A 26,322-nucleotide genomic window follows, 5' to 3' on the forward strand; every position below is an offset into this window, starting at 1 on the left:
TACACAAGAAAAAGAATGAACATTTATTCCCCTCCCCCCCCCCAATTATTAAAATATTTAATTCCCAAAGCATTAAACAGAGTCTCAAATATATCTAAATCAATTACAATTATGAAAAAAAACATTAAAGGGTTAAAAAAATTAAAATGACTTTTATAAAAAACAAAAAAAAAATACATTTTACATTTCATTGACACAGTGTTCCAGGTATCCTGTAAGTTTATATTTTGTTCCTAGCCCTACAACCATTCCTTTGTTATCCTGAAGAGAATGGGCTGGGCTCACTCAGGTATAAAAATTCCAATCTTATCTTTCCCTGTGTGTCATGGTGACGCTCTATCCTATGGTTCTCTGCACACGGCTGTAGATAAACAATACTAACTGCTCTTTACCTGAACAAGCCTGGGCTAAGTATTCTGCACTCACCTTTTCATTGTATGGCTCATCTCTCAGGACCTCAGGAGCCATCCAGTACGGTGATCCTACCACAGAGAGCTTCTCGTTCCCGTCACTGAAACATGAAAAAAGGACAGCAATTTAATAATATGCAGCACAGTAGTGTACACTCTCTGATCTAGCCACTCTTTGACAAACAAAAAAACAGATGCAGCAAATATAGAAATATTTTAGGATATTAGCTGGTAAGTTGCCAGGAACTGTTATTCCCATTTCCTTTAAATGTTTTCAGTCTAGGGAACATGGCCATCTATGCCACACTACACCTTTCACAAGAGGATCTGCTAAAGAGTAGACTGTGGGAAAGATCAGATGTTTCCTCTGTAGAGTTTATATGGGCTGGCACTTGTTCTTTATGTCACATGAAGTATTACAGTTAAATGGATAGTCAACACCAGAATTTTTGTTGTTTAAAAAGATAGATTATCCCATGATTACCCATTCCCCAGTTTTGCATAACCAACAGTTATATTAATATACTTTTTACCTCTGCAATTACCTTGTATCTAAGCCTCTGCAAACTGCCCCCTTATTTCAGTTATTTTGACAGACTTGCATTTTAGCCACTCAGTGCTTACTCCTAGGTGACTTCACATGCGTGAGCTCAATGTTATCTATATGACACACATGAACTAACGCCCTCTAGTAGTGAAAAACTGTTAAAGTGCATTAACATAAGAGGCGGCCTTTAAGGTCTAAGAAATTAGCATATGAACCTCCTTGGTTTAGCTTTCAACCAAGAGAACAAAGCAACATTGGTGATAAAAGTAAATTGGAAAGTTTTTTTTAAAATGACATGCCCTATTTGAATCATGAAAGTTTATTTTGGACTTGACTGTCCCTTTAACAGGATAAGGTCATGGACAATACTGGGGTAGCCAGACTAACCCTAAGGTATAAAGGTCACTCAGGACAATATTGTAGCCCTTGCGATCATTGGGGAGACATTATGCTCAGATACCAGATAATTATGGAGTACTAAACGTATGGGTAGAAGCATCATGTATGTGTCTCAGAGTGGCTTTGGGAATATAGAAATTCCATCTAATAGCTCACACACACTTCCCTGGTTTTATCTACAGAGGACACCAATAGCGTTGTGTTTCTGTGGTGCAAGAGTGTGTGTGTAGGCTGCGTCCATATCTAATAACATGTGAGCTCATTACTATGAGGGCTTAAATGCCATTAAGTGCTTACTGTCCAAACGGAGTAAAACGACCGCAGGAAACAGCACATTAAGAAAAAGGTAGGAAAATACTGCAGTAAGCACAGGAAGCCAGAACAGATATAACTGATACATAAGGTGGAAAAGGGTACAATACCCAATTGAGAGGTGCTTAAATGGGTCAGTATAACGAACCAAATGCTTAAAGGGACAGTTTACTCAAAAATTTTCTCCCCTTTAATTTGTTCCCAATGATCCACTTTACCTGCTGGAGTGTCTTAAATTGTTTACAAGTAGCTCCTTTACCCTTATATTGGCATTTGAAATTGTTGATTTAGCATGTGGTATCCCCACCTATTCTGAAAGTTTGTGGCCGCGCGTACCAGCTATAGATAAGCTTTGTAAACACAGCCAGCAGAAGAAATTACACTCCCAGTGCGATATAGCAGAGATAAGGTAATAAAATGTTGATTTTCCATTGTTCTCTCAAAGTACTGGTGAATGTTTTAAGGACAGATATAAGCTAAAGAAGCAGGTATATGTGCACAATGTGATACAGTAATGAGATCTGATTATACCTACAAGCTCAACCTATTTTATTAGACTGTGGCTTCAAAACACAAAATCAGAGCTTTAATATACAGAAATAAACCTTAAAAAGCTAATTTTCATACATTTTTTACTCTGCAGTTGGTAAAAAAAGCACATTAAGGGAAAAACCATTTTACAGTATACTGTCCCTTTAAAGTGATAGTAAACTTTCCCCTTTAAAAAAAAAGATCCGGAATGTTAGCGATATTTTAGACGGAGTTTAATTTGTCAGTTGTAATGAAGATGCATTATAAAATTACTTTTTATTTAGATATGAAATTCAAATATCCCGCACTCTGCCGTCCACTTCAAAAGTCAATTTTTCTGTGAGCTAAAGCATTGATTAGATAAAAGTTCAAACAGCTCACAGAGAATTTACTTTAAAAGTGGGCGATCAAATTTAAATTTCATATCTATATTAAAGGTATGTAGACAACTGATTTCCACAGCACCAAAAAATGATAGGAAAATTGTTGAACAAACTTAGCCTTTATTATCCCATTTCAGCACTTGGCACACAGCAGCAAAAAAAGCGACGTTTCGGGCTGTTAACACTTACTGAGTAAGTAAACGTCGCTTTTTTTGCTGCTGTGTGCCAAGTGCTGAAATGGGATAATAAAGGCTAAGTTTGTTCAACAATTTTCCTATCATTTTTTGGTGCTGTGGAAATCAGTTGTCTACATATTACAGAGCGGTGTGTGCAGTGACCCTCTACCACGAGCATCAGGTGTGTGCTGTCTGTCACTTGGGAACTATATTAAAAGTTAAGTAATAGCTGTTGAATTAAACTCCATCCAAAATATCACCAACATTCCGGATCTGATTTGAAAAGGGAAGAGTTTACCATCACTAAGTACATACAACTATGTAAAGCTTTATTTTGCTTTCTTTTCATGTAATTTACCTCTAAAAGCTGTGTTTATATTTGCCTGACTACTACATACTACACATTGATAGCTTGGATCAGTGCAGGAGAACATATACAAAATGGTGGTAGTGAAGAGTCATCACGTGGCCATATAAGAAAACGTATCTCTAAAACATATAAAGTATTATGAATTCAGAAAGAACATATAATTGTGTAGCAATGTTATAAAAACAACCTACAAAAAGGGAGCGTTAGAGTGCAGCAGCTTCAACCATTCCATAATAAAACTATTCTAAACCGAGTCAGTGCTGTATAACCAGAAGCACTGTTTAATAAGGAAGGCAGTTTTAATGCAGAGTTGCATCTGTTTGGGTGTGTCGCCTATTCAAAAATAGTATGTGCAGTAGTAAGTGAAGGGAGTATTGTTGAGGTTACCTGCCATCACCCAGCACAGAATGCTGCAGCTAAAGCTCCTTCTACAGGTTGTTTGCATATGCCTGCAGCTGTGTCAATGTTATACAATGTTATACACTCCTTAGCTTACCTAAGTTAAAAAAAAAAAAAGCTGGTAAGTTTCAACCAAGCAGACCAATGGTAAGAGGTACATTTCTCCAAGATCATTTACATGAAACTAGGCATGTGTATTCGGATCCTTCGTTTGGTTTCAAAAAGAGCCAAATGTCCCGAGCAGGCCCTCTCTCATTTGAAACCCGATTTATTCTTATGCAAGTTCAACAACTTAAGATCTGGATTTGCACAAATCTTAGTGTGTTTATTTTTTACAAGGATAAATCCAGCTCTGAAGAGAGACGCCACAAGCAGCCCCCTTATTCCACATTCAAATCATAACGAAGGATCCGAAAGAACATTTCTCCAGGAAACTAAATCAATGTTACACATTATAACCTGTCTAACCAGCTAAGCGAGCAGTGGCACCATATGCCCAAGCATGAATATAGCTAATGAGCACAATACCACTTGAATAGCACTGCAGAGAGAGCACTCAGCACTTGAACTGTAAGGCAAAGAGAATTAATGAGCAAGAAGCTTCTGCTCCACACTATTACTATTGGCAAAATTACATATTTTCAAACATCTGCCTGTCGGAAAACAAATGAGCTTATGCAATAACTGTGAAAGAAAGAAAGACGCCGCAACTTGTCAGTCAGGAAAACCTCATTCTGAAAAGTTTGGTCAACTGAGTCACAACCTGCATTTATTAACATTTATTTATAACGTGCCGCCAAGTTCTGTCCGGCTTTATATTTTATCTGGAGATCAGGCAGTGTGTTCCTTAGCTGGAATTCCCACTATGTCTCTCTCCAACACATTGCTGCACATATATCTTATAATCACTTGTAAAACATTAAAGATGTTATATAATGTTTTAATGTAGATACACGAGCACCAAATTAAGTTTGTGCATTGCAGTAGGCAGTTTCTTTCATGTAATTAGCAAGAGTCCATGAGCTAGTGACGTATGGGATATACATTCCTACCAGGAGGGGCAAAGTTTCCCAAACCTCAAAATGCCTATAAATACACCCCTCACAACACCCACAATTCAGTTAACGAATAGCCAAGTAGTGGGGTGATAAAGAAAGGAGTAAAAAGCATAAACAAAAGGAATCTGGAAATAATTGTGCTTTATACAAAAAAATCATAATCACCATAAAAAAGGGTGGGCCTCATGGACTCTTGCCAATATGAAAGAAATGAATTTATCAGGTAAGTTCTTACATAAATTGTTTTCTTTCATGTAATTGGCAAGAGTCCGTGAGCTAGTGACGTATGGGATATTAAATAGCCAAGATGTGGAACTCCACGCAAGAGAAGGAGGGATAAAAATAAACAGCCATATGCTGAAAAATTAATCCACACCTAATCACCACATCCAAAGAATGTAAAGATCTTTCCAAAGACTTCTTAGGATTAGGACACAAGGAAGGAACAATTTCTCTACTAATGTTGTTCACAACATTTCACAACCTTAGAAAAAATTGAAATGAAGTCCGCAAAACCGCCTTATCCTGATGAAAAATCAGAAAAGGAGATTCACAAGAAAGAGCAGATAGCTCAGAAACTCTTCTAGCAGAAGAGATGGCCAAAAGGAACAATACTTTCCAAGAAAGTAGTTAAATGTACAAAGAATGCATAGGCTCAATATGGAGGAGCCTGTAAAGCCCTCCAAACCAAATTAAGACTCCAATGAGGAGAGATTGATTTAATGACAGGCTTAAATACGAACTAAAGACTGTACAAAACAGTGAATATCAGGAAGTTGGCAATCTTTCTGTGAATAAAAAAGAGCAGAGATTTGTCCCTTCAAGGAACTTGCAGACAAAACCTTAACAAAACCATCCTGAAAAAACTGTAAAATTCTTGCAACTCTAAAAGAATGCCAAGAGAATTTATGAGAACACCATGAAATGTAAGTCTTCCAAACTCGATAATAAATCTTTCAAGCGACAGATTAACGAGCTTGTAACATAGTATTAATCACTTAGTCAGAGAAACCTCTATGACTTAGCACTAAGCGATCAATTCCCATACCTTCAAATTTAATGATTTGAAAATCTGATGGAAAAACGGACCTTGAGACAGTAGGTCCAGCCTTAACAGAAGTGGCCAAGGATGGCAGCTGGACATCCGAACAAGACCCGCATACCAAAACTTGTGAGGCCATGCTGGAGCCACCAGCAACACAAACGATTGTTTCATGATGATTCTGAAAATCACTCTTGGAAGAAGAACTAGAACACCAAGGAAGTGTCAGCGCACCCACTGCTTCCGCATGAAAATCCCTGAACCTGGACAGGCATCTGGGAAGTCTATTTTTTAGATGAGAGGACATCAGATCTATCTGTGGAAGACCCCATATCTTGAACAATCTGAGAAAACACATCTGAATAGAGGAACCACTCCCCAGGATGTAAAGTCTGACGGCTGAAATAATCTGCCTCCCAATGTCTGTACCTGGGATATGCTCCGCATAAATTAGACAGGAGCTGGATTCCGCCCAAGCAAGTATCCGAGATACTTCTTCATAGCTTGTGGACTGGGAGTCCCACCCTGCTGATTGACAAATGCCACTGTATGCGATATTGTCTGTTTGAAAATAAATGAACAGTTCTCTCTTCAACAAAGGCCAAAACTGAAGAGCTCTGAGAATAGCACGGAGATCTAAAATATTGATTGGTAATCTCGCCTCTTGAAATTTCCAAACCCCTTGTGCTGTCAGAGATCCCCAAACAGCTCCCCAACCTGAAAGACTTGCATCTGTAGAGATCATAGTCAAGGTTAGCCGAACAAAGAAGCCCCTTGAACTAAACGCTGGTGATTTACCACCACGTCAGAGAGTGTCAAACATTGGGATTTAAGGATATTAATTGTGTGTCTTAGTATAATCCCTGCACCATGGATTCAGCAAACAAAGCTGGAGAGGTCTCACGTGAGAACGAGCAAAGAGAAATGCATCCAATGCTGCAGTCATGAGACCTAAATTTTCCCTGCACATAACCACTGAAGGGAATGACTGAGACTGAAGGTGCCGACAGGCTGCAACCACTTTCAAACGTCTCTTGTCTGTTAGAGACAGAGTCATAGACACTGAATCTATCTGGAAACCTAAAAAGGTGACCCTTGTCTGAGGAATCAAGAAACTTTTTGGTAAATTGATCCTCCAACCATGTTTCCTAAGAAACAACACTAGTTGATTAGTGTGAGATTCTGCAGAACGGAAAGGACTGAGCTAGTACCAAAATATCGTCCAAATAAGGAAACACTGCAATACCCTGCTCTCTGGTTTCCATAAAGCAGGGCACCAAGAACCTTTTTTTTTTTTTTTTTTTTTTTTTTTTTTTTATAAAAATGATTCTTTGAGCGGTTGCTAATCCAAAAATGGAAAAGCAACAAATTGGTAATGCTTTTCTAGAAAAGAGAATCTCAGGAACTGATAATGATCTGAATGAATCGGAATATGAAGGTATACATCCTGCAATCCATTATGGACCTAAAATGTCCTTGCTGAATAAAAGGCAGAACAGTCCTTAAAGTCACCATTTGAAAATTGGTACTCTTACATAACGATTCAAAATTTTCAGATCCAGAATTGGTCTGAATGAAATTTCCTTCTTTGAGACAATGAATAGATTTGAATAAAAACCCCAGACCTTGTCCCTGAAAAGGAACTGGCATGACTACCCCTGAAACTCCAAGTCTGAAACACACTTCAGGAAAGCCTGAGCTTTAACTGGGATAAGTGAGAGAGAAAAAAAATCTTCTCACAGGAGGATTTACTCAGAATCCTATTCGAAACCCCTGAGACACAACTCTGAAACCATTGATTTGGACCGAATTTATCCAAAACATTCTTGAAAAAAACCTTAATCTGCCCCCTACCAGCTGAGCTGGAATGAGAGTCGCACCTTCATGCGGACTTAGGGGCTGGCTTTTTGGTTTCTTAAATGGGTTGGATTTATTCCATTTAAAGAAGGTTTCCAATTGGAAACAGATTCCATAGGGAAGGATTAGGTTTTGTTTCCTTATTTGAAAAAAAGAACGAAAAACGATTTAGAAGCTTAATATTTACCCTTAGGTCTCTTATTACCTTGGAAAGAAAGAGATAGCAATCTAGACTTAAGTCATATCAGCATTCCAAGATTTAAAGGGACAGTATACACTCATTTTCATATAACTGCATGTAATAGACACTACTATAAAGAATAAGATGCACAGATACTGATATAAAAATCCAGTATAAAATGGCTTAAAAACATACTTAGACGCTTTCAGTTTAGCTCTGTTGAAAAGGCAGTTGGAAAGCCCACTGCAAGTGGCAAATAAGACACTCCCCCCCCCCCCCCCTTCTTTTGCATATGAAAAGACCCTTTACACAAACAGGAGCAAGCTGGAGAAGGTAGCTGACGGTATTCACATAAAACTTTGGGGCTTGGTTAGGAGTCTGAAAATCAGAGCAATATTCTTTAAAAATAAGCAACTTTATGGGCTTTATAAATACCGGTAGATCATCTACAAAACATTTATGCAAAGAAAAAATGAGTGAATAATGGCCCTTTAAGCCTCAAAACCCTTGTAGCTAAAAATAGCTAAAGACATAGATCTAACATCAATCTTGATGATATCAAAAAATGGCATCAGAACTGATTAGTATGTTGCAGAAAGCAAACAATACTAGATAAATCAGAATCCAATCCTTGTTGCGCTAAATCTCCAAAAAAAAAGCTGATTTAGCTGTAACATCAGCCAAAGAAAATGCAGGCCTGAGACGACCCGAATATAAATAAGCTTTCCTTAGATAAGATTCAAGTTTCCTATCTAAAAGAACTTAAGTACTATCTATAGGAATAGAGGTACGTACAGCAACAGTAGAAATAGCCCCAACAAGTTGTGGATCTTTTCCCAAAACTCTATAGAAATTGCTGGTAAAAAGATACAATTTTTTAAAACCTTGAAGAAGGAATAAAATAAGTACCCGGCTAATTGCATTCCTTAGAAATCATAAGAGAAATAGCATCAGGAACGGAAAAAAACTCTGGAGTAACCACAGGAGGTTTAAAAACAGAATTTACTAGTTCTAATATCAAGAGGACTAGTTTCCATGATATCCAAAATAATTAAAACTTCTTTAACAAAGAACGAAAATACTTCATTTTAAATAAGTAGATTTGGTAGTGTCAATATCTGAGGAAAGATCTTCTGAATCAGATAGATCCTCATCAGAAGAGGATAATTCATTATGTTGTTGGTCATTTGAAATGTCATCAACCTTATGAGAAGTTTTAAAAGACCTTAATATTAATTAGAAGGCAGAATAGCAGACAAAGCCTTCTGAATAGAATCAGAAACAAATTCTTTAAATTTCATAGGTATAACATGTACATTAAAAGTTGAAGGAACAACAGGAAATGTACTATTAACTGATGGATACAATATCTGCATGTAAAAAGTTTATCATACAATGACATTCGGAAATATAATGCACTTAGCTTTAGAAGAACCGACATCAGGCAGCAAAGTTCCAACAGATACTTCTGAGGCAGTATCAGATTGAGACATCTTGCAAAATGTAAAATAAAAAACAACATATAAAGCAAAATTTGTCAATTTCCTTATATGACAGTTTCAGGAATGGGAAAAAAATGCAAATAGCATAGCCCTCTGACATAGAAAAAGGCAAGAGGCAAAAGCAATGGGGCAAATAAATAATGAAAAAAAATTAGCGCCAAGTATGACGCACAACGTAACTGGAAAAAATTTTGGCGCCATCCATGTCCGGAAATGACACACTCACGACACTAACGACGCAACCCTGTGTGAACCTCTGCGTCAATTACGACGCCAGAAATGACAAACTTGCTTCAACGGACGTGCCTTTCGCGTCAAAAAATGATCGCGCAAAGAATGACGCAATAAAGTGTAGCATTTGGCGCACCCGCGAGCCTAAGTAAGCCCGCAATTTGAAACAAAGTAGTCAATTGAAATAAAGACTAAACCCCAGGTAAGAAAAATATTTCTTAATATTAACTTTCCCCAAATATGAAACTGACAGTCTGCAAAAAGGAAATACATGAACCTGACTTATGGCAAATATAAGTACAATACATATATTTAGAACTTTATGTAAATGCATCAAGTGCCAAACCATAGCTGAGGTGTCTTAAAGGACAGTAAACCTTAAAAATAATGTTATATAATTTTGCACATAGTGCAGAATTATATAACATTATATTAGCCAAACATTTCTAAAACCTAATATTCCCTATTAATTTTTTTAAAAAAGGCGCTGTTTCACAGACTGCACTTAGTCTTATGGCGCGGTCGGGCCAGGCTGTGACTATACAGCTGGCCGATGCGCTGAGTAAATATAACAGACCCGCTCAGCAGAGAGCGGGTCTGTTTAACAGCGCTTTTTTTTTTAAAATTAATAGGGAATATTAGGTTTTAGAAATGTTTGGCTAATATAATGTTATATAATTCTGCACTATGTTCAGAATTATATAACATTTTTAAAGTTTACTGACACTTTAAGTAATAAAAACATACTTGCCAAAAAGACACCCATCCACATATAGCAGATAGCCAAACCAGTACTGAAACAGTTATCAGTAGAGGTAATGGTATATCGTCGATCTGAAAAGGGAGGTAGGAGATGAATCTCTACGACCGATAACAGAGAACCTATGAAAAAGGCCCCCGTTAGGAAAATCATTGCATTCAATAGGTGATACTCTCCACGTCCCTCTGACATTCGCTGTACTCAGAGGAATCGGGCTTCAAAATGCTGAGAAGCGCATATCAACGTAGAAATCTTAGCACAAACTTACTTCACCACCTCCATAGGAGGCAAAGTTTGTAAAACTGAATTGTGGGTGTGGTGAGGGGTGTATTTATAGGCATTTTGAGGTTTGGTAAACTTTGCCCCTCCTGGTAGGATTGTATATCCCATACGTCCCTAGCTCATGGACTCTTGTCAATTACATGAAAGAAAGAGGATTTAATTAAGATTGAGCCTACTATTAAATCTCAGAATGTAGTTGCTAAAAATAATAATCCCAAATTTGTCGCCCGGTACAACAATCAACATAATAAAATTAGGAACATATTAAATAAGTATTGGGATATCTTGAAATTAGATCCAGTCCTAGATAAAGTTTTAGGTAATAAAACTGAGGTAATTTTTAGAAAGGGCAAAGATATAAAAAAAAACTTTATAGCACCAGCCAAACTACGTCAACCTATTGCAAACTGACTAGTTGGTGTGGTGCTTCTCCAGGTCTATATTCTTGTAAGCAAAAAGAGTGTGTTATGTGCCCTCGAATTTCAAAGAATACCCGGTTCCATAATTTTGATGGTAGTAAAACTTTTAAGTGTAATAGTAGATGTACTTGCCACACTACCTATGTGGTATATCAATGGTCTTGCAATTGTGGCAGAATTTATATAGGACGCACTAAACTTAAGATAAAATATAGACTTAGGGAACACATTAATATTGAAGCAGGTTTTGAGTACCATAGTGTTGCTCTTCACTTTAAGGTCTAACACAATAAAAATCCATTGGTATTGTAGAATGGGTTGCTCCTAATAAATGGGATACCAACAGGTTGGCTGAAGTTGAAACAGAGAGAAACCTTTTGGATCAAAACAGATAGCCTGGATCCTAAGGGGCTCAATGTGAAGTTAGATATTCTAGCCTTTTTATAGATTTAGATATCAGTGTATTTTTGTTTATTCTAATATATATATTATATCAATTATAGGGACATTATGGTTATATGGTCATTGTATTTCAGTAATATACAGTGCTGACATTTGCCATCATGTTCAATTTTATTAATCTAAATAATATAATTTAAGTTATTCTTTTTGTATGTGTATTAAAGTGTATTATGTGTATTAGTATGATTTGAGGAAAAAACAACTTGTTTTTTATAATGAAATATCCATTGTTGGATAGGACATTGATTTTGAAGGGTTGTATGTGGTATTAATTTATTACTTAGTATAATTATTCTTACTTTCTATTTTATATTGCTGTGTATTTTATTATATGTTTTATTATAAATATATTTTTTTACTGGGATCTCTGTTTAAAGGATTTATTTTATTGTATATACAATAATTTTTGGGATTATTTAAATTTTATAAATTGAATATCATATTTATTCAGACTTAATATGTTGTTTATCAACAAACAACTTAAAATTTATTGGATTAGCAGGGGGGCGTAGTTCACTCGTCATCCTTTAAAGGAGATCCAGTATTCATTGTGCCTTAGTTGTTGAGAAAGTCCCATTGCTAGGGACGAAACGCGTAGAACGAACTTTTGTATATGTAGCACTTTTGACCCAGTGAGGCTGCCGTATGGTCCTCTAGTGTTACGCACATTGCGGTGAGGATTTCAGAGGGTGTGTATCAGTGTTGTTCCACGTTTTCCCGGGTCCCGACTACTTACAAAGACGAACAGCATTGTGAACTGTGGCGTGTATCGGCATCCACACTGTGTTGACTGAATTACAGCTGGGAATCACCTTAGGAACAACAGTTTTTCTGTGACTCGATGTGCTTGTTTTATATATCTCTCTTGTGAGTATTCATTTAGCATGTGCAGCTATCAATAAATTTGACACTACACTTGAATCGTGTCTGCGCTTCTCTCCTTTTACTGTTTCAAATAAGTTAGAAATATTTATCTTATAAACCGCCTACACATTGTTTGGGGCCAGTTGTAAGCAGTTTATAGATTCTAAAGACCGGAAAATCGGACTGTATCTATTATCAGAAGGAGGCCTCATTACACCGCCTGTCACATTCCCCCTCGGCTCCCCGGGTAAAACAGGAAAATCTCACTGTTGATTGAGGATGGAGGAGTACTATGCAACTATTTCTATTTTACTGGCAAAAAACATAATTTATGTAAGAACTTACCTGATAAATTCATTTCTTTCATATTAGCAAGAGTCCATGAGCTAGTGACGTATGGGATATACATTCCTACCAGGAGGGGCAAAGTTTCCCAAACCTCAAAATGCCTACAAATACACCCCTCACCACACCCACAAATCAGTTTAACGCATAGCCAAGAAGTGGGGTGATAAGAAAAAAGTGCGAAAGCATAAAAAATAAGGAATTGGAATAATTGTGCTTTAGACAAAAAAATAATAACCACCACAAAAAAAGGGTGGGCCTCATGGACTCTTGCTAATATGAAAGAAATTAATTTATCAGGTAAGTTCTTACATAAAACAGAATTTATGTTTACCTGATAAATTACTTTCTCCAACGGTGTGTCCGGTCCACGGCGTCATCCTTACTTGTGGGATATTCTCTTCCCCAACAGGAAATGGCAAAGAGCCCAGCAAAGCTGGTCACATGATCCCTCCTAGGCTCCGCCTTCCCCAGTCATTCGACCGACGTAAAGGAGGAATATTTGCATAGGAGAAATCATATGATACCGTGGTGACTGTAGTTAAAGAAAATAAATTATCAGACCTGATTAAAAAACCAGGGCGGGCCGTGGACCGGACACACCGTTGGAGAAAGTAATTTATCAGGTAAACATAAATTCTGTTTTCTCCAACATAGGTGTGTCCGGTCCACGGCGTCATCCTTACTTGTGGGAACCAATACCAAAGCTTTAGGACACGGATGAAGGGAGGGAGCAAATCAGGTCACCTAAATGGAAGGCACCACGGCTTGCAAAACCTTTCTCCCAAAAATAGCCTCAGAAGAAGCAAAAGTATCAAACTTGTAAAATTTGGTAAAAGTGTGCAGTGAAGACCAAGTCGCTGCCTTACATATCTGATCAACAGAAGCCTCGTTCTTGAAGGCCCATGTGGAAGCCACAGCCCTAGTGGAATGAGCTGTGATTCTTTCAGGAGGCTGCCGTCCGGCAGTCTCATAAGCCAATCTGATGATGCTTTTAATCCAAAAAGAGAGAGAGGTAGAAGTTGCTTTTTGACCTCTCCTTTTACCAGAATAAACAACAAACAAGGAAGATGTTTGTCTAAAATCCTTTGTAGCATCTAAATAGAATTTTAGAGCGCGAACAACATCCAAATTGTGCAACAAACGTTCCTTCTTTGAAACTGGATTCGGACACAAAGAAGGCACGACTATCTCCTGGTTAATGTTTTTGTTAGAAACAACTTTCGGAAGAAAACCAGGTTTAGTACGTAAAACCACCTTATCTGCATGGAACACCAGATAAGGAGGAGAACACTGCAGAGCAGATAATTCTGAAACTCTTCTAGCAGAAGAAATTGCAACCAAAAACAAAACTTCCCAAGATAATAACTTAATATCAACGGAATGCAAGGGTTCAAACGGAACCCCCTGAAGAACTGAAAGAACTAAATTGAGACTCCAAGGAGGAGTCAAAGGTTTGTAAACAGGCTTGATTCTAACCAGAGCCTGAACAAAGGCTTGAACATCTGGCACAGCTGCCAGCTTTTTGTGAAGTAACACAGACAAGGCAGAAATCTGTCCCTTCAAGGAACTTGCAGATAATCCTTTCTCCAATCCTTCTTGAAGAAAGGATAGAATCTTAGGAATTTTTACCTTGTCCCAAGGGAATCCTTTAGATTCACACCAACAGATATATTTTTTCCATATTTTGTGGTAAATTTTTCTAGTTACAGGCTTTCTGGCCTGAACAAGAGTATCAATAACAGAATCTGAGAACCCTCGCTTTGATAAGATCAAGCGTTCAATCTCCAAGCAGTCAGTTGGAGTGAAACCAGATTCGGATGTTCGAACGGACCCTGAACAAGAAGGTCTCGTCTCAAAGGTAGCTTCCATGGTGGAGCCGATGACATATTCACCAGGTCTGCATACCAAGTCCTGCGTGGCCACGCAGGAGCTATCAAGATCACCGATGCCCTCTCCTGATTGATCCTGGCTACCAGCCTGGGGATGAGAGGAAACGGCGGGAATACATAAGCTAGTTTGAAGGTCCAAGGTGCTACTAGTGCATCTACTAGAGTCGCCTTGGGATCCCTGGATCTGGACCCGTAGCAAGGAACCTTGAAGTTCTGACGAGAGGCCATCAGATCCATGTCTGGAATGCCCCACAGTTGAGTAATGTGGGCAAAGATTTCCGGATGGAGTTCCCACTCCCCCGGATGTAATGTCTGACGACTCAGAAAATCCGCTTCCCAATTTTCCACTCCTGGGATGTGGATTGCAGACAAGTGGCAGGAGTGAGTCTCCGCCCATTGAATGATTTTGGTCACTTCTTCCATCGCCAGGGAACTCCTTGTTCCCCCCTGATGGTTGATGTACGCAACAGTCGTCATGTTGTCTGATTGAAACCGTATGAACTTGGCCTTTGCTAGCTGAGGCCAAGCCTTGAGAGCATTGAGTATCGCTCTCAGTTCCAGAATATTTATCGGTAGAAGAGATTCTTCCCGAGACCAAAGACCCTGAGCTTTCAGGGGTCCCCAGACCGCGCCCCAGCCCATCAGACTGGCGTCGGTCGTGACAATGACCCACTCTGGTCTGCGGAAGCTCATCCCCTGTGACAGATTGTCCAGGGACAGCCACCAACGGAGTGAATCTCTGGTCCTCTGATTTACTTGTATCGTCGGAGACAAGTCTGTATAGTCCCCATTCCACTGACTGAGCATGCACAGTTGTAATGGTCTTAGATGAATGCGCGCAAAAGGAACTATGTCCATTGCCGCTACCATCAAACCTATTACTTCCATGCACTGCGCTATGGAAGGAAGAGGAACGGAATGTAGTATTTGACAAGAGTTTAGAAGTTTTGTTTTTCTGGCCTCTGTCAGAAAAATCCTCATTTCTAAGGAGTCTATTATTGTTCCCAAGAAGGGAACCCTCGTTGACGGAGATAGAGAACTCTTTTCTACGTTCACTTTCCATCCGTGAGATCTGAGAAAGGCCAGGACAATGTCCGTGTGAGCCTTTGCTAGAGGAAGGGACGACGCTTGAATCAGAATGTCGTCCAAGTAAGGTACTACTGCAATGCCCCTTGGTCTTAGCACCGCTAGAAGGGACCCTAGTACCTTTGTGAAAATCCTTGGAGCAGTGGCTAATCCGAACGGAAGTGCCACGAACTGGTAATGCTTGTCCAGGAATGCGAACCTTAGGAACCGATGATGTTCCCTGTGGATAGGAATATGTAGATACGCATCCTTTAAATCCACCGTGGTCATGAATTGACCTTCCTGGATGGAAGGAAGAATTGTTCGAATGGTTTCCATTTTGAACGATGGAACCTTGAGAAACTTGTTTAGGATCTTGAGATCTAAGATTGGTCTGAACGTTCCCTCTTTTTTGGGAACTACGAACAGATTGGAGTAGAACCCCATCCCTTGTTCTCCTAATGGAACAGGATGAATCACTCCCATTTTTAACAGGTCTTCTACACAATGTAAGAATGCCTGTTTTTTTATGTGGTCTGAAGACAATTGAGACCTGTGGAACCTCCCCCTTGGGGGAAGCCCTTTGAATTCCAGAAGATAACCTTGGGAGACTATTTCTAGCGCCCAAGGATCCAGAACATCTCTTGCCCAAGCCTGAGCGAAGAGAGAGAGTCTGCCCCCCACCAGATCCGGTCCCGGATCGGGGGCCAACATCTCATGCTGTCTTGGTAGCAGGTTTCTTGGCCTGCTTTCCCTTGTTCCAGCCTTGCATTGGTCTCCAGGCTGGCTTGGCTTGAGAAGTATTACCCTCTTGCTTAGAGGACGTAGCACTTGGGGCTGGTCCGTTTCTACGAAAGGGACGAAAATTAGGTTTATTTTTGGCCTTGAAAGACCTATCCTGAGGAAGGGCGTGGCCCTTGCCCCCAGTGATATCAGAGATAATCTCTTTCAAGTCAGGGCCAAACAGCGTTTTCCCCTTGAAAGGAATGTTAAGCAATTTGTTCTTGGAAGACGCATCCGCTGACCAAGATTTTAACCAAAGCGCTCTGCGCGCCACAATAGCAAACCCAGAATTTTTCGCCGCTAACCTAGCCAATTGCAAAGTGGCGTCTAGGGTGAAAGAATTAGCCAATTTGAGAGCACGGATTCTGTCCATAATCTCCTCATAAGAAGGAGAATTACTAGTGATCGCCTTTTCTAGCTCATCGAACCAGAAACACGCGGCTGTAGTGACAGGGACAATGCATGAAATTGGTTGTAGAAGGTAACCTTGCTGAACAAACATCTTTTTAAGCAAACCTAATTTTTTATCCATAGGATCTTTGAAAGCACAACTATCTTCTATGGGTATAGTGGTGCGTTTGTTTAGAGTAGAAACCGCCCCCTCGACCTTGGGGACTGTCTGCCATAAGTCCTTTCTGGGGTCGACCATAGGAAACAATTTTTTAAATATGGGGGGAGGGACGAAAGGTATACCGGGCCTTTCCCATTCTTTATTTACAATGTCCGCCACCCGCTTGGGTATAGGAAAAGCTTCGGGGGGCCCCGGGACCTCTAGGAACTTGTCCATTTTACATAGTTTCTCTGGGATGACCAAATTCTAACAATCATCCAGAGTGGATAACACCTCCTTAAGCAGAGCGCGGAGATGTTCCAACTTAAATTTAAATGTAATCACATCAGGTTCAGCTTGTTGAGAAATTTTCCCTGAATCTGAAATTTCTCCCTCAGACAAAACCTCCCTGGCCCCCTCAGACTGGTGTAGGGGCCCTTCAGAAACAATATCATCAGCGTCCTCATGCTCTTCAGTATTTTCTAAAACAGAGCAGTCGCGCTTTCGCTGATAAGTGGGCATTTTGGCTAAAATGTTTTTGATAGAATTATCCATTACAGCCGTTAATTGTTGCATAGTAAGGAGTATTGGCGCGCTAGATGTACTAGGGGCCTCTTGTGTGGGCAAGACTGGTGTAGACGAAGGAGGGGATGATGCAGTACCATGCTTACTCCCCTCACTTGAGGAATCATCTTGGGCATCATTTTCTCTAAATTTTGTGTCACATAAATCACATCTATTTAAATGAGAAGGGACCTTGGCTTCCCCACATTCAAAACACAGTCTATCTGGCAGTTCAGACATGTTAAACAGGCATAAACTTGATAACAAAGTACAAAAAACGTTTTAAAATAAAACCGTTACTGTCACTTTAAATTTTAAACTGAACACACTTTATTACTGCAATTGCGAAAAAGTATGAAGGAATTGTTCAAAATTCACCAAAATTTCACCACAGTGTCTTAAAGCCTTAAAAGTATTGCACACCAAATTTGGAAGCTTTAACCCTTAAAATAACGGAACCGGAGCCGTTTTTATATTTAACCCCTTTACAGTCCCTGGTATCTGCTTTGCTGAGACCCAACCAAGCCCAAAGGGGAATACGATACCAAATGACGCCTTCAGAAAGTCTTTTCTATGTATCAGAGCTCCTCACACATGCATCTGCATGTCATGCTTCTCAAAAACAAGTGCGCAATACAGGCGCGAAAATGAGACTCTGCCTATGATTAGGGAAAGCCCCTAGAGAATAAGGTGTCCAATACAGTGCCTGCCGGTTATTTTACAAAATTCCCAAGATTAAAATAATTCCTCAAGGCTATGGAGTATAAAATATGTTTATATATAAATCGATTTAGCCCAGAAAATGTCTACAGTCTTAAAAAGCCCTTGTGAAGCCCTTATTTACTGTCTGTAATAAAATGGCTTACCGGATCCCATAGGGAAAATGACAGCTTCCAGCATTACATCGTCTTGTTAGAATGTGTCATACCTCAAGCAGCAAAAGTCTGCTCACTGTTCCCCCAACTGAAGTTAATTCCTCTCAACAGTCCTGTGTGGAACAGCCATCGATTTTAGTAACGGTTGCTAAAATCATTTTCCTCTTACAAACAGAAATCTTCATCTCTTTTCTGTTTCAGAGTAAATAGTACATACCAGCACTATTTTAAAATAACAAACTCTTGATTGAATAATAAAAACTACAGTTAAACACTAAAAAACTCTAAGCCATCTCCGTGGAGATGTTGCCTGTACAACGGCAAAGAGAATGACTGGGGAAGGCGGAGCCTAGGAGGGATCATGTGACCAGCTTTGCTGGGCTCTTTGCCATTTCCTGTTGGGGAAGAGAATATCCCACAAGTAAGGATGACGCCGTGGACCGGACACACCTATGTTGAAGAAATTATGTTTTCTTTCATGTAATTAGCAAGAGTCCATGAGCTAGTGACGTATGGGATAATGACTACCCAAGATGTGGATCTTCCACGCAAGAGTCACTAGAGAGGGAGGGATAAAATAAAGACAGCCAATTCCGCTGAAAATAATCCACACCCAAAATAAAGTTTAAATCTTATAATGAAAAAAACTGAAATTATAAGCAGAAGAATCAAACTGAAACAGCTGCCTGAAGTACTTTTCTACCAAAAACTGCTTCAGAAGAAGAAAACACATCAAAATGGTAGAATTTAGTAAAAGTATGTAAAGAAGACCAAGTTGCTGCTTTGCAAATCTGATCAACCGAAGCTTCATTCCTAAACGCCCAGGAAGTAGAAACTGACCTAGCAGAATGAGCTGTAATCTTTTGAGGCGGAGTTTTACCCGACTCGACATAAGCATGATGAATTAAAGATTTCAACCAAGATGCCAAAGAAATGGCAGAGGCCTTCTGACCTTTCATAGAACCGGAAAAGATAACAAATAGACTAGAAGTCTTTTGGAAATTCTTAGTAGCTTCAACATAATATTTCAAAGCTCTAACTACATCCAAAGAATGCAATGATTTCTCCTTAGAATTCTTAGGATTAGGACATAATGAAGGAACCACAATTTCTCTACTAATGTTGTTAGAATTCACAACCGTAGGTAAAAATTCAAAAGAAGTTCGCAACACCGCCTTATCCTGATGAAAAATCAGAAAAGGAGACTCACAAGAAAGAGCAGATAATTCAGAAACTCTTCTGGCAGAAGAGATGGCCAAAAGGAACAAAACTTTCCAAGAAAGTAATTTAAATGTCCAATGAATGCATAGGTTCAAACGGAGGAGCTTGAAGAGCCCCCAGAACCAAATTCAAACTCCAAGGAGGAGAAATTGACTTAATGACAGGTTTTATACGAGCCAAAGCTTGTACAAAACAATGAATATCAGGAAGATTAGCAATCTTTCTGTGAAAAAGAACAGAAAGAGCAGAGATTTGTCCTTTCAAGGAACTTGCAGACAAACCTTTATCATAACCATCCTGAAGAAACTGTAAAATTCTCGGAATTCTAAAAGAATGCCAGGAAAAATGATGAAAAAGACACCAAGAAATATAAGTCTTCCAGACTCTATAATATATCTCCCTAGATACGGATTTACGAGCCTGTAACATAGTATTAATCACAGAGTCAGAGAAACCTCTTTGACTAAGAATCAAGCGTTCAATCTCCATACCTTTAAATTTAAGGATTTGAGATCCGGATGGAAAAAAGGACCTTGCGACAGAAGGTCTGGTCTTAACGGAAGAGTCCACGGTTGGCAAGAGGCCATCCAGACAAGATCCGCATACCAAAAGCTGTGAGGCCATGCTGGAGCTACCAGCAGGACAAACAAGCATTCCTTCAGAATCTTGGAGATTACTCTTGGAAGAAGAACTAGAGGCGGAAAGATATAGGCAGGATGATACTTCCAAGGAAGTGACAATGCATCCACTGCTTCCGCTTGAGGATCCCTGGATCTGGACAGATACCTGGGAAGTTTCTTGTTTAGATGAGAGGCCATCAGATCTATTTCTGGAAGTCCCCACATTTGAACAATCTGAAGAAATACCTCTGGGTGAAGAGACCATTCGCCCGGATGTAACGTTTGGCGACTGAGATAATCCGCTTCCCAATTGTCTATACCTGGGATGTGAACCGCAGAAACTAGACAGGAGCTGGATTCCGCCCATACCAGAATTCGAGATACTTCTTTCATGGCCAGAGGACTGTGAGTCCCTCCTTGATGATTGATGTATGCCACGTTTGTGACATTGTCTGTCTGAAAACAAATGAACGATTCTCTCTTTAGAAGAGGCCAAGACTGAAGAGCTCTGAAAATTGCACGGAGTTCCAAAATATTGATGGGTAATCTCACCGCCTGAGATTCTCAAACCCCTTGTGCTGTCAGAGACCCCCAAACAGCTCCCCAACCTGTCAGACTTGCATCTGTTGAAATTACAGTCCAGGTCGGAAGAACAAAAGAAGCCCCCTGAACTAAACGATGGTGATCTGTCCACCACGTCAGAGAGTGTCGTACAATCGGTTTTAAAGATATTAATTGAGATATCTTTGTGTAATCCCTGCACCACTGGTTCAGCATACAGAGCTGAAGAGGTCGCATGTGAAAACGAGCAAAGGGGATCGCATCCGATGCAGCAGTCATGAGACCTAGAATTTCCATGCATAAAGCTACCGAAGGGAATGATTGTGACTGAAGGTTTCGACAAGCTGATATCAATTTCAGACGTCTCTTGTCTGTCAAAGACAGAGTCATGGACACTGAATCTATCTGGAAACCTAAAAACAGAATTTATGTTTACCTGATAAATTACTTTCTCCAACGGTGTGTCCGGTCCACGGCGTCATCCTTACTTGTGGGATATTCTCTTCCCCAACAGGAAATGGCAAAGAGCCCAGCAAAGCTGGTCACATGATCCCTCCCAGGCTCCGCCTTCCCCAGTCATTCGACCGACGTAAAGGAGGAATATTTGCATAGGAGAAATCATATGATACCGTGGTGACTGTAGTTAGAGAAAATAAATCATCAGACCTGATTAAAAAACCAGGGCGGGCCGTGGGCCGGACACACCGTTGGAGAAAGTAATTTATCAGGTAAACATAAATTCTGTTTTCTCCAACATAGGTGTGTCCGGTCCACGGCGTCATCCTTACTTGTGGGAACCAATACCAAAGCTTTAGGACACGGATGATGGGAGGGAGCAAATCAGGTCACCTAGATGGAAGGCACCACGGCTTGCAAAACCTTTCTCCCAAAAATAGCCTCAGAAGAAGCAAAAGTGTGCAGTGAAGACCAAGTCGCTGCCTTACATATCTGATCAACAGAAGCCTCGTTCTTGAAGGCCCATGTGGAAGCCACGGCCCTAGTGGAATGAGCTGTGATTCTTTCAGGAGGCTGCCGTCCGGCAGTCTCATAAGCCAATCTGATGATGCTTTTAAGCCAAAAAGAGAGAGAGGTAGAAGTTGCTTTTTGACCTCTCCTTTTACCAGAATAAACAACAAACAAGGAAGATGTTTGTCTGAAATCCTTTGTAGCCTCTAAATAGAATTTTAGAGCACGAACTACATCCAAATTGTGCAACAAACGTTCCTTCTTTGAAACTGGATTCGGACACAAAGAAGGCACGACTATCTCCTGGTTAATATTTTTGTTAGAAACAACTTTCGGAAGAAAACCAGGTTTAGTACGCAAAACCACCTTATCTGCATGGAACACCAGATAAGGAGGAGAACATTGCAGAGCAGATAACTCTGAAACTCTTCTAGCAGAAGAAATTGCAACCAAAAACAAAACTTTCCAAGATAATAACTTGATATCAACGGAATGTAGGGGTTCAAACGGAACCCCCTGAAGAACTGAAAGAACTAAATTAAGACTCCAAGGAGGAGTCAAAGGTTTGTAAACAGGCTTGATTCTAACCAGAGCCTGAACAAAAGCTTGAACATCTGGCACAGCCGCCAGCTTTTTGTGAAGTAAAACAGATAAAGCAGAAATCTGTCCCTTCAAAGAACTTGCAGATAATCCTTTCTCCAAACCTTCTTGAAGAAAGGATAGAATCTTAGGAATTTTTATCTTGTTCCATGGGAATCCTTTAGATTCACACCAACAGATATATTTTTTCCATATTTTATGGTAGATCTTTCTAGTTACAGGCTTTCTGGCCTGAACAAGAGTATCAATGACAGAATCTGAGAACCCTCGCTTTGATAAAATCAAGCGTTCAATCTCCAAGCAGTCAGTTGGAGTGAGGCCATATTCGGATGTTCGAACGGACCTTGAACAAGAAGGTCCTGTCTCAAAGGTAGCTTCCATGGTGGAGCCGATGACATATTCACCAGATCTGCATACCAAGTCCTGCGTGGCCACGCAGGAGCTATCAAGATCACCGATACCCTCTCCTGTTTGATCCTGGCTACCAGCCTGGGAATGAGAGGAAACGGTGGGAACACATAAGCTAGGTTGAAGCTCCAAGGTGCTACTAGTGCATCCACTAGAGTCGCCTTGGGATCCCTGGATCTGGACCCGTAGCAAGGAACCTTGAAGTTCTGACGAGACGCCATCAGATCCATGTCTGGAATGCCCCACAATTGAATTATATGGGCAAAGATTTCTGGATGGAGTTCCCACTCCCCCGGATGAAATGTCTGACGACTCAGAAAATCCGCTTCCCAATTTTCCACTCCTGGGATGTGGATTGCAGACAAGTGGCAGGAGTGAGTCTCCGCCCATTGAATTATTTTGGTCACTTCTTCCATCGCCAGGGAACTCCTTGTTCCCCCCTGATGGTTGATATACGCAACAGTCATGTTGTCTGATTGAAACCGTATGAATTTGGCCTTTGCTAGCTGAGGCCAAGCCTTGAGAGCATTGAATATCGCTCTTAGTTCCAGAATATTTATCGGGAGAAGAGATTCTTCCCGAGACCAAAGACCCTGAGCTTTCAGGGGTTCCCAGACCGCGCCCCAGCCCACCAGACTGGCGTCGGTCGTGACAATGACCCACTCTGGTCTGCGGAAGCTCATCCCTTGTGACAGGTTGTCCAGGGTCAGCCACCAACGGAGTGAATCTCTGGTCCTCTGATCTACTTGTATCGTCGGAGACAAGTCTGTATAATCCCCATTCCACTGACTGAGCATGCACAGTTGTAATGGTCTTAGATGAATTCGCGCAAAAGGAACTATGTCCATTGCCGCGACCATCAAACCTATTACTTCCATGCACTGCGCTATGGAAGGAAGAAAACAGAATGAAGTACTTGACAAGCGCTTAGAAGTTTTGATTTTCTGGCTTCTGTCAGAAAAATCCTCATTTCTAAGGAGTCTATTATTGTTCCCAAGAAGGGAACTCTTGTTGACGGAGATAGAGAACTTTTTTCTACGTTCACTTTCCACCCGTGAGATCTGAGAAAGGCCAGGACAATGTCCATATGAGCCTTTGCTTGAGGTAGAGACGACGCTTGAATCAGTATGTCGTCCAAGTAAGGTACTACTGCAATGCCCCTTGGTCTTAGCACCGCTAGAAGGGACCCTAGTACCTTTGTGAAAATTCTTGGAGCAGTGGCTAATCCGAATGGAAGTGCCACAAACTGGAAATGCTTGTCCAGAAAGGCGAACCTTAGGAACCGATGATGTTCCTTGTGGATAGGAATATGTAGATACGCATCCTTTAAATCCACCGTGGTCATGAATTGACCTTCCTGGATGGTAGGAAGAATTGTCCGAATGGTTTCCATTTTGAACGATGGAACCTTGAGAAATTTGTTTAGGATCTTGAGATCTAAGATTGGTCTGAATGTTCCCTCTTTTTTGGGAACTATGAACAGATTGGAGTAGAATCCCATCCCTTGTTCTCCTAATGGAACAGGATGAATCACTCCCATTTTTAACAGGTCTTCTACACAATGTAAGAATGCCTGTCTTTTTATGTGGTCTGAAGACAATTGAGACCTGTGGAACCTCCCCCTTGGGGGTAGCTCCTTGAATTCCAGAAGATAACCTTGGGAGACTATTTCTAGCGCCCAAGGATCCAGAACATCTCTTGCCCAAGCCTGAGCGAAGAGAGAAAGTCTGCCCCCCACCAGATCCGGTCCCGGATCGGGGGCCAACATCTCATGCTGTCTTGGTAGCAGTGGCAGGTTTCTTGGCCTGCTTAGCTTTGTTCCAGCCTTGCATTGGCCTCCAGGCTGGCTTGGTTTGAGAAGTATTACCCTCTTGCTTAGAGGATGTAGAACTTGGGGCTGGTCCGTTTCTGCGAAAGGGACGAAAATTTGGTTTATTTTTAGCCTTGAAAGACCTATCCTGAGGAAGGGCGTGGCCCTTACCCCCAGTGATATCTGAAATAATCTCTTTCAAGTCAGGGCCAAACAGTGTTTTCCCCTTGAAAGGTATGTTAAGCAATTTGTTCTTGGAGGACGCATCCGCTGACCAAGATTTTAGCCAAAGCGCTCTGCGCGCCACAATAGCAAACCCCGAATTTTTCGCCGCTAATCTAGCCAATTGCAAAGTGGCGTCTAAAGTAAAAGAATTAGCCAATTTAAGAGCATGAATTCTATCCATAATCTCCTCATAAGAAGAATCTTTATTGAGCGACTTTTCTAGTTCATCGAACCAGAAACACGCTGCTGTAGTGACAGGAACAATGCATGAAATTGGTTGTAGAAGGTAACCTTGCTGAACAAACATCTTTTTAAGCAAACCTTCAAATTTTTTATCCATAGGATCTTTGAAAGCACAACTATCTTCTATAGGGATAGTAGTGCGTTTGTTTAGAGTAGAAACCGCCCCCTCGACCTTGGGGACTGTCTGCCATAAGTCCTTTCTGGGGTCGACCATAGGAAACAATTTCTTAAATATAGGGGGAGGGACAAAAGGTATGCCGGGCCTTTCCCATTCTTTGTTTACAATGTCCGCCACCCGCTTGGGTATAGGAAAAGCTTCGGGGGGCCCCGGGACCTCTAGGAACTTGTCCATCTTACATAATTTCTCTGGAATGACCAAATTGTCACAATCATCCAGAGTAGATAACACCTCCTTAAGCAGAGCGCGGAGATGTTCCAATTTAAATTTGAATGTAATCACATCAGGTTCAGCTTGTTGAGAAATTTTCCCTGAATCTGAAATTTCTCCCTCAGACAAAACCTCCCTGGCCCCCTCAGACTGGTGTAGGGGCATTTCAGAACCATTATCATCAGCGTCCTCATGCTCTTCGGTATTTTCTAAAACAGAGCAGTCGCGCTTTCGCTGATAAGTGGGCATTTTGGCTAAAATGTTTTTGATAGAATTATCCATTACAGCCGTTAATTGTTGCATAGTAAGGAGTATTGGCGCACTAGATGTACTAGGGGCCTCCTGTGTGGGCAAGACTGGCGTAGACGAAGGAGGCGATGATGCAGTACCATGCTTACTCCCCTCACTTGAGGAATCATCTTGGGCATCATTTTCTCTAAATTTTGTGTCACATACATCACATCTATTTAAATGAGAAGGAACCTTGGCTTCCTCACACACAGAACATAGTCTATCTGATAGTTCAGACATGTTAAACAGGCAAAAACTTGATAACAAAGTACAAAAAACGTTTTAAAATAAAACCGTTACTGTCACTTTAAATTTTAAACTGAACACACTTTATTACTGAAAATGTGAAAAAGTATGAAGGAATTGTTCAAAATTCACCAAAATTTCACCACAGTGTCTTAAAGCCTTAAAAGTATTGCACACCAAATTTGAAAGCTTTAACTCTTAAAATAACGGAACCGGAGCCGTTTTTATATTTAACCCCTTTACAGTCCCTGGTATCTGCTTTGCTGAGACCCAACCAAGCCCAGAGGGGAATACGATACCAAATGACGCCTTCAGTAAGCTTTTTCTATGTATCTGAGCTCCTCACACATGCATCTGCATGCCTTGCTTCCCAAAAACAACTGCGCAATAGAGGCGCGAAAATGAGGCTCTGCCTATGATTAGAGAAGGCCCCCAGTGAAAAAGGTGTCCAATACAGTGCCTGCCGGTAATTTAACATAATTCC

General features: G+C 40.5%; 1 protein-coding gene across 1 annotated transcript in view; it reads right to left on the bottom strand.

Annotated features, from left to right (window-relative positions):
• TESK2 (testis associated actin remodelling kinase 2) overlaps positions 1-26,322 on the bottom strand; it is a 587,073-nt gene that overhangs the window by 174,475 nt on the left and 386,276 nt on the right. The window contains exon 7 of the mRNA XM_053693575.1: positions 427-511. Coding sequence (XP_053549550.1) covers positions 427-511 — 85 coding nt within the window. The remainder of the gene's footprint in view (positions 1-426; positions 512-26,322) is intronic.

This window comes from Bombina bombina, chromosome 10 (assembly GCF_027579735.1).
Source record: "Bombina bombina isolate aBomBom1 chromosome 10, aBomBom1.pri, whole genome shotgun sequence".
Taxonomy (NCBI): domain Eukaryota; kingdom Metazoa; phylum Chordata; class Amphibia; order Anura; family Bombinatoridae; genus Bombina; species Bombina bombina.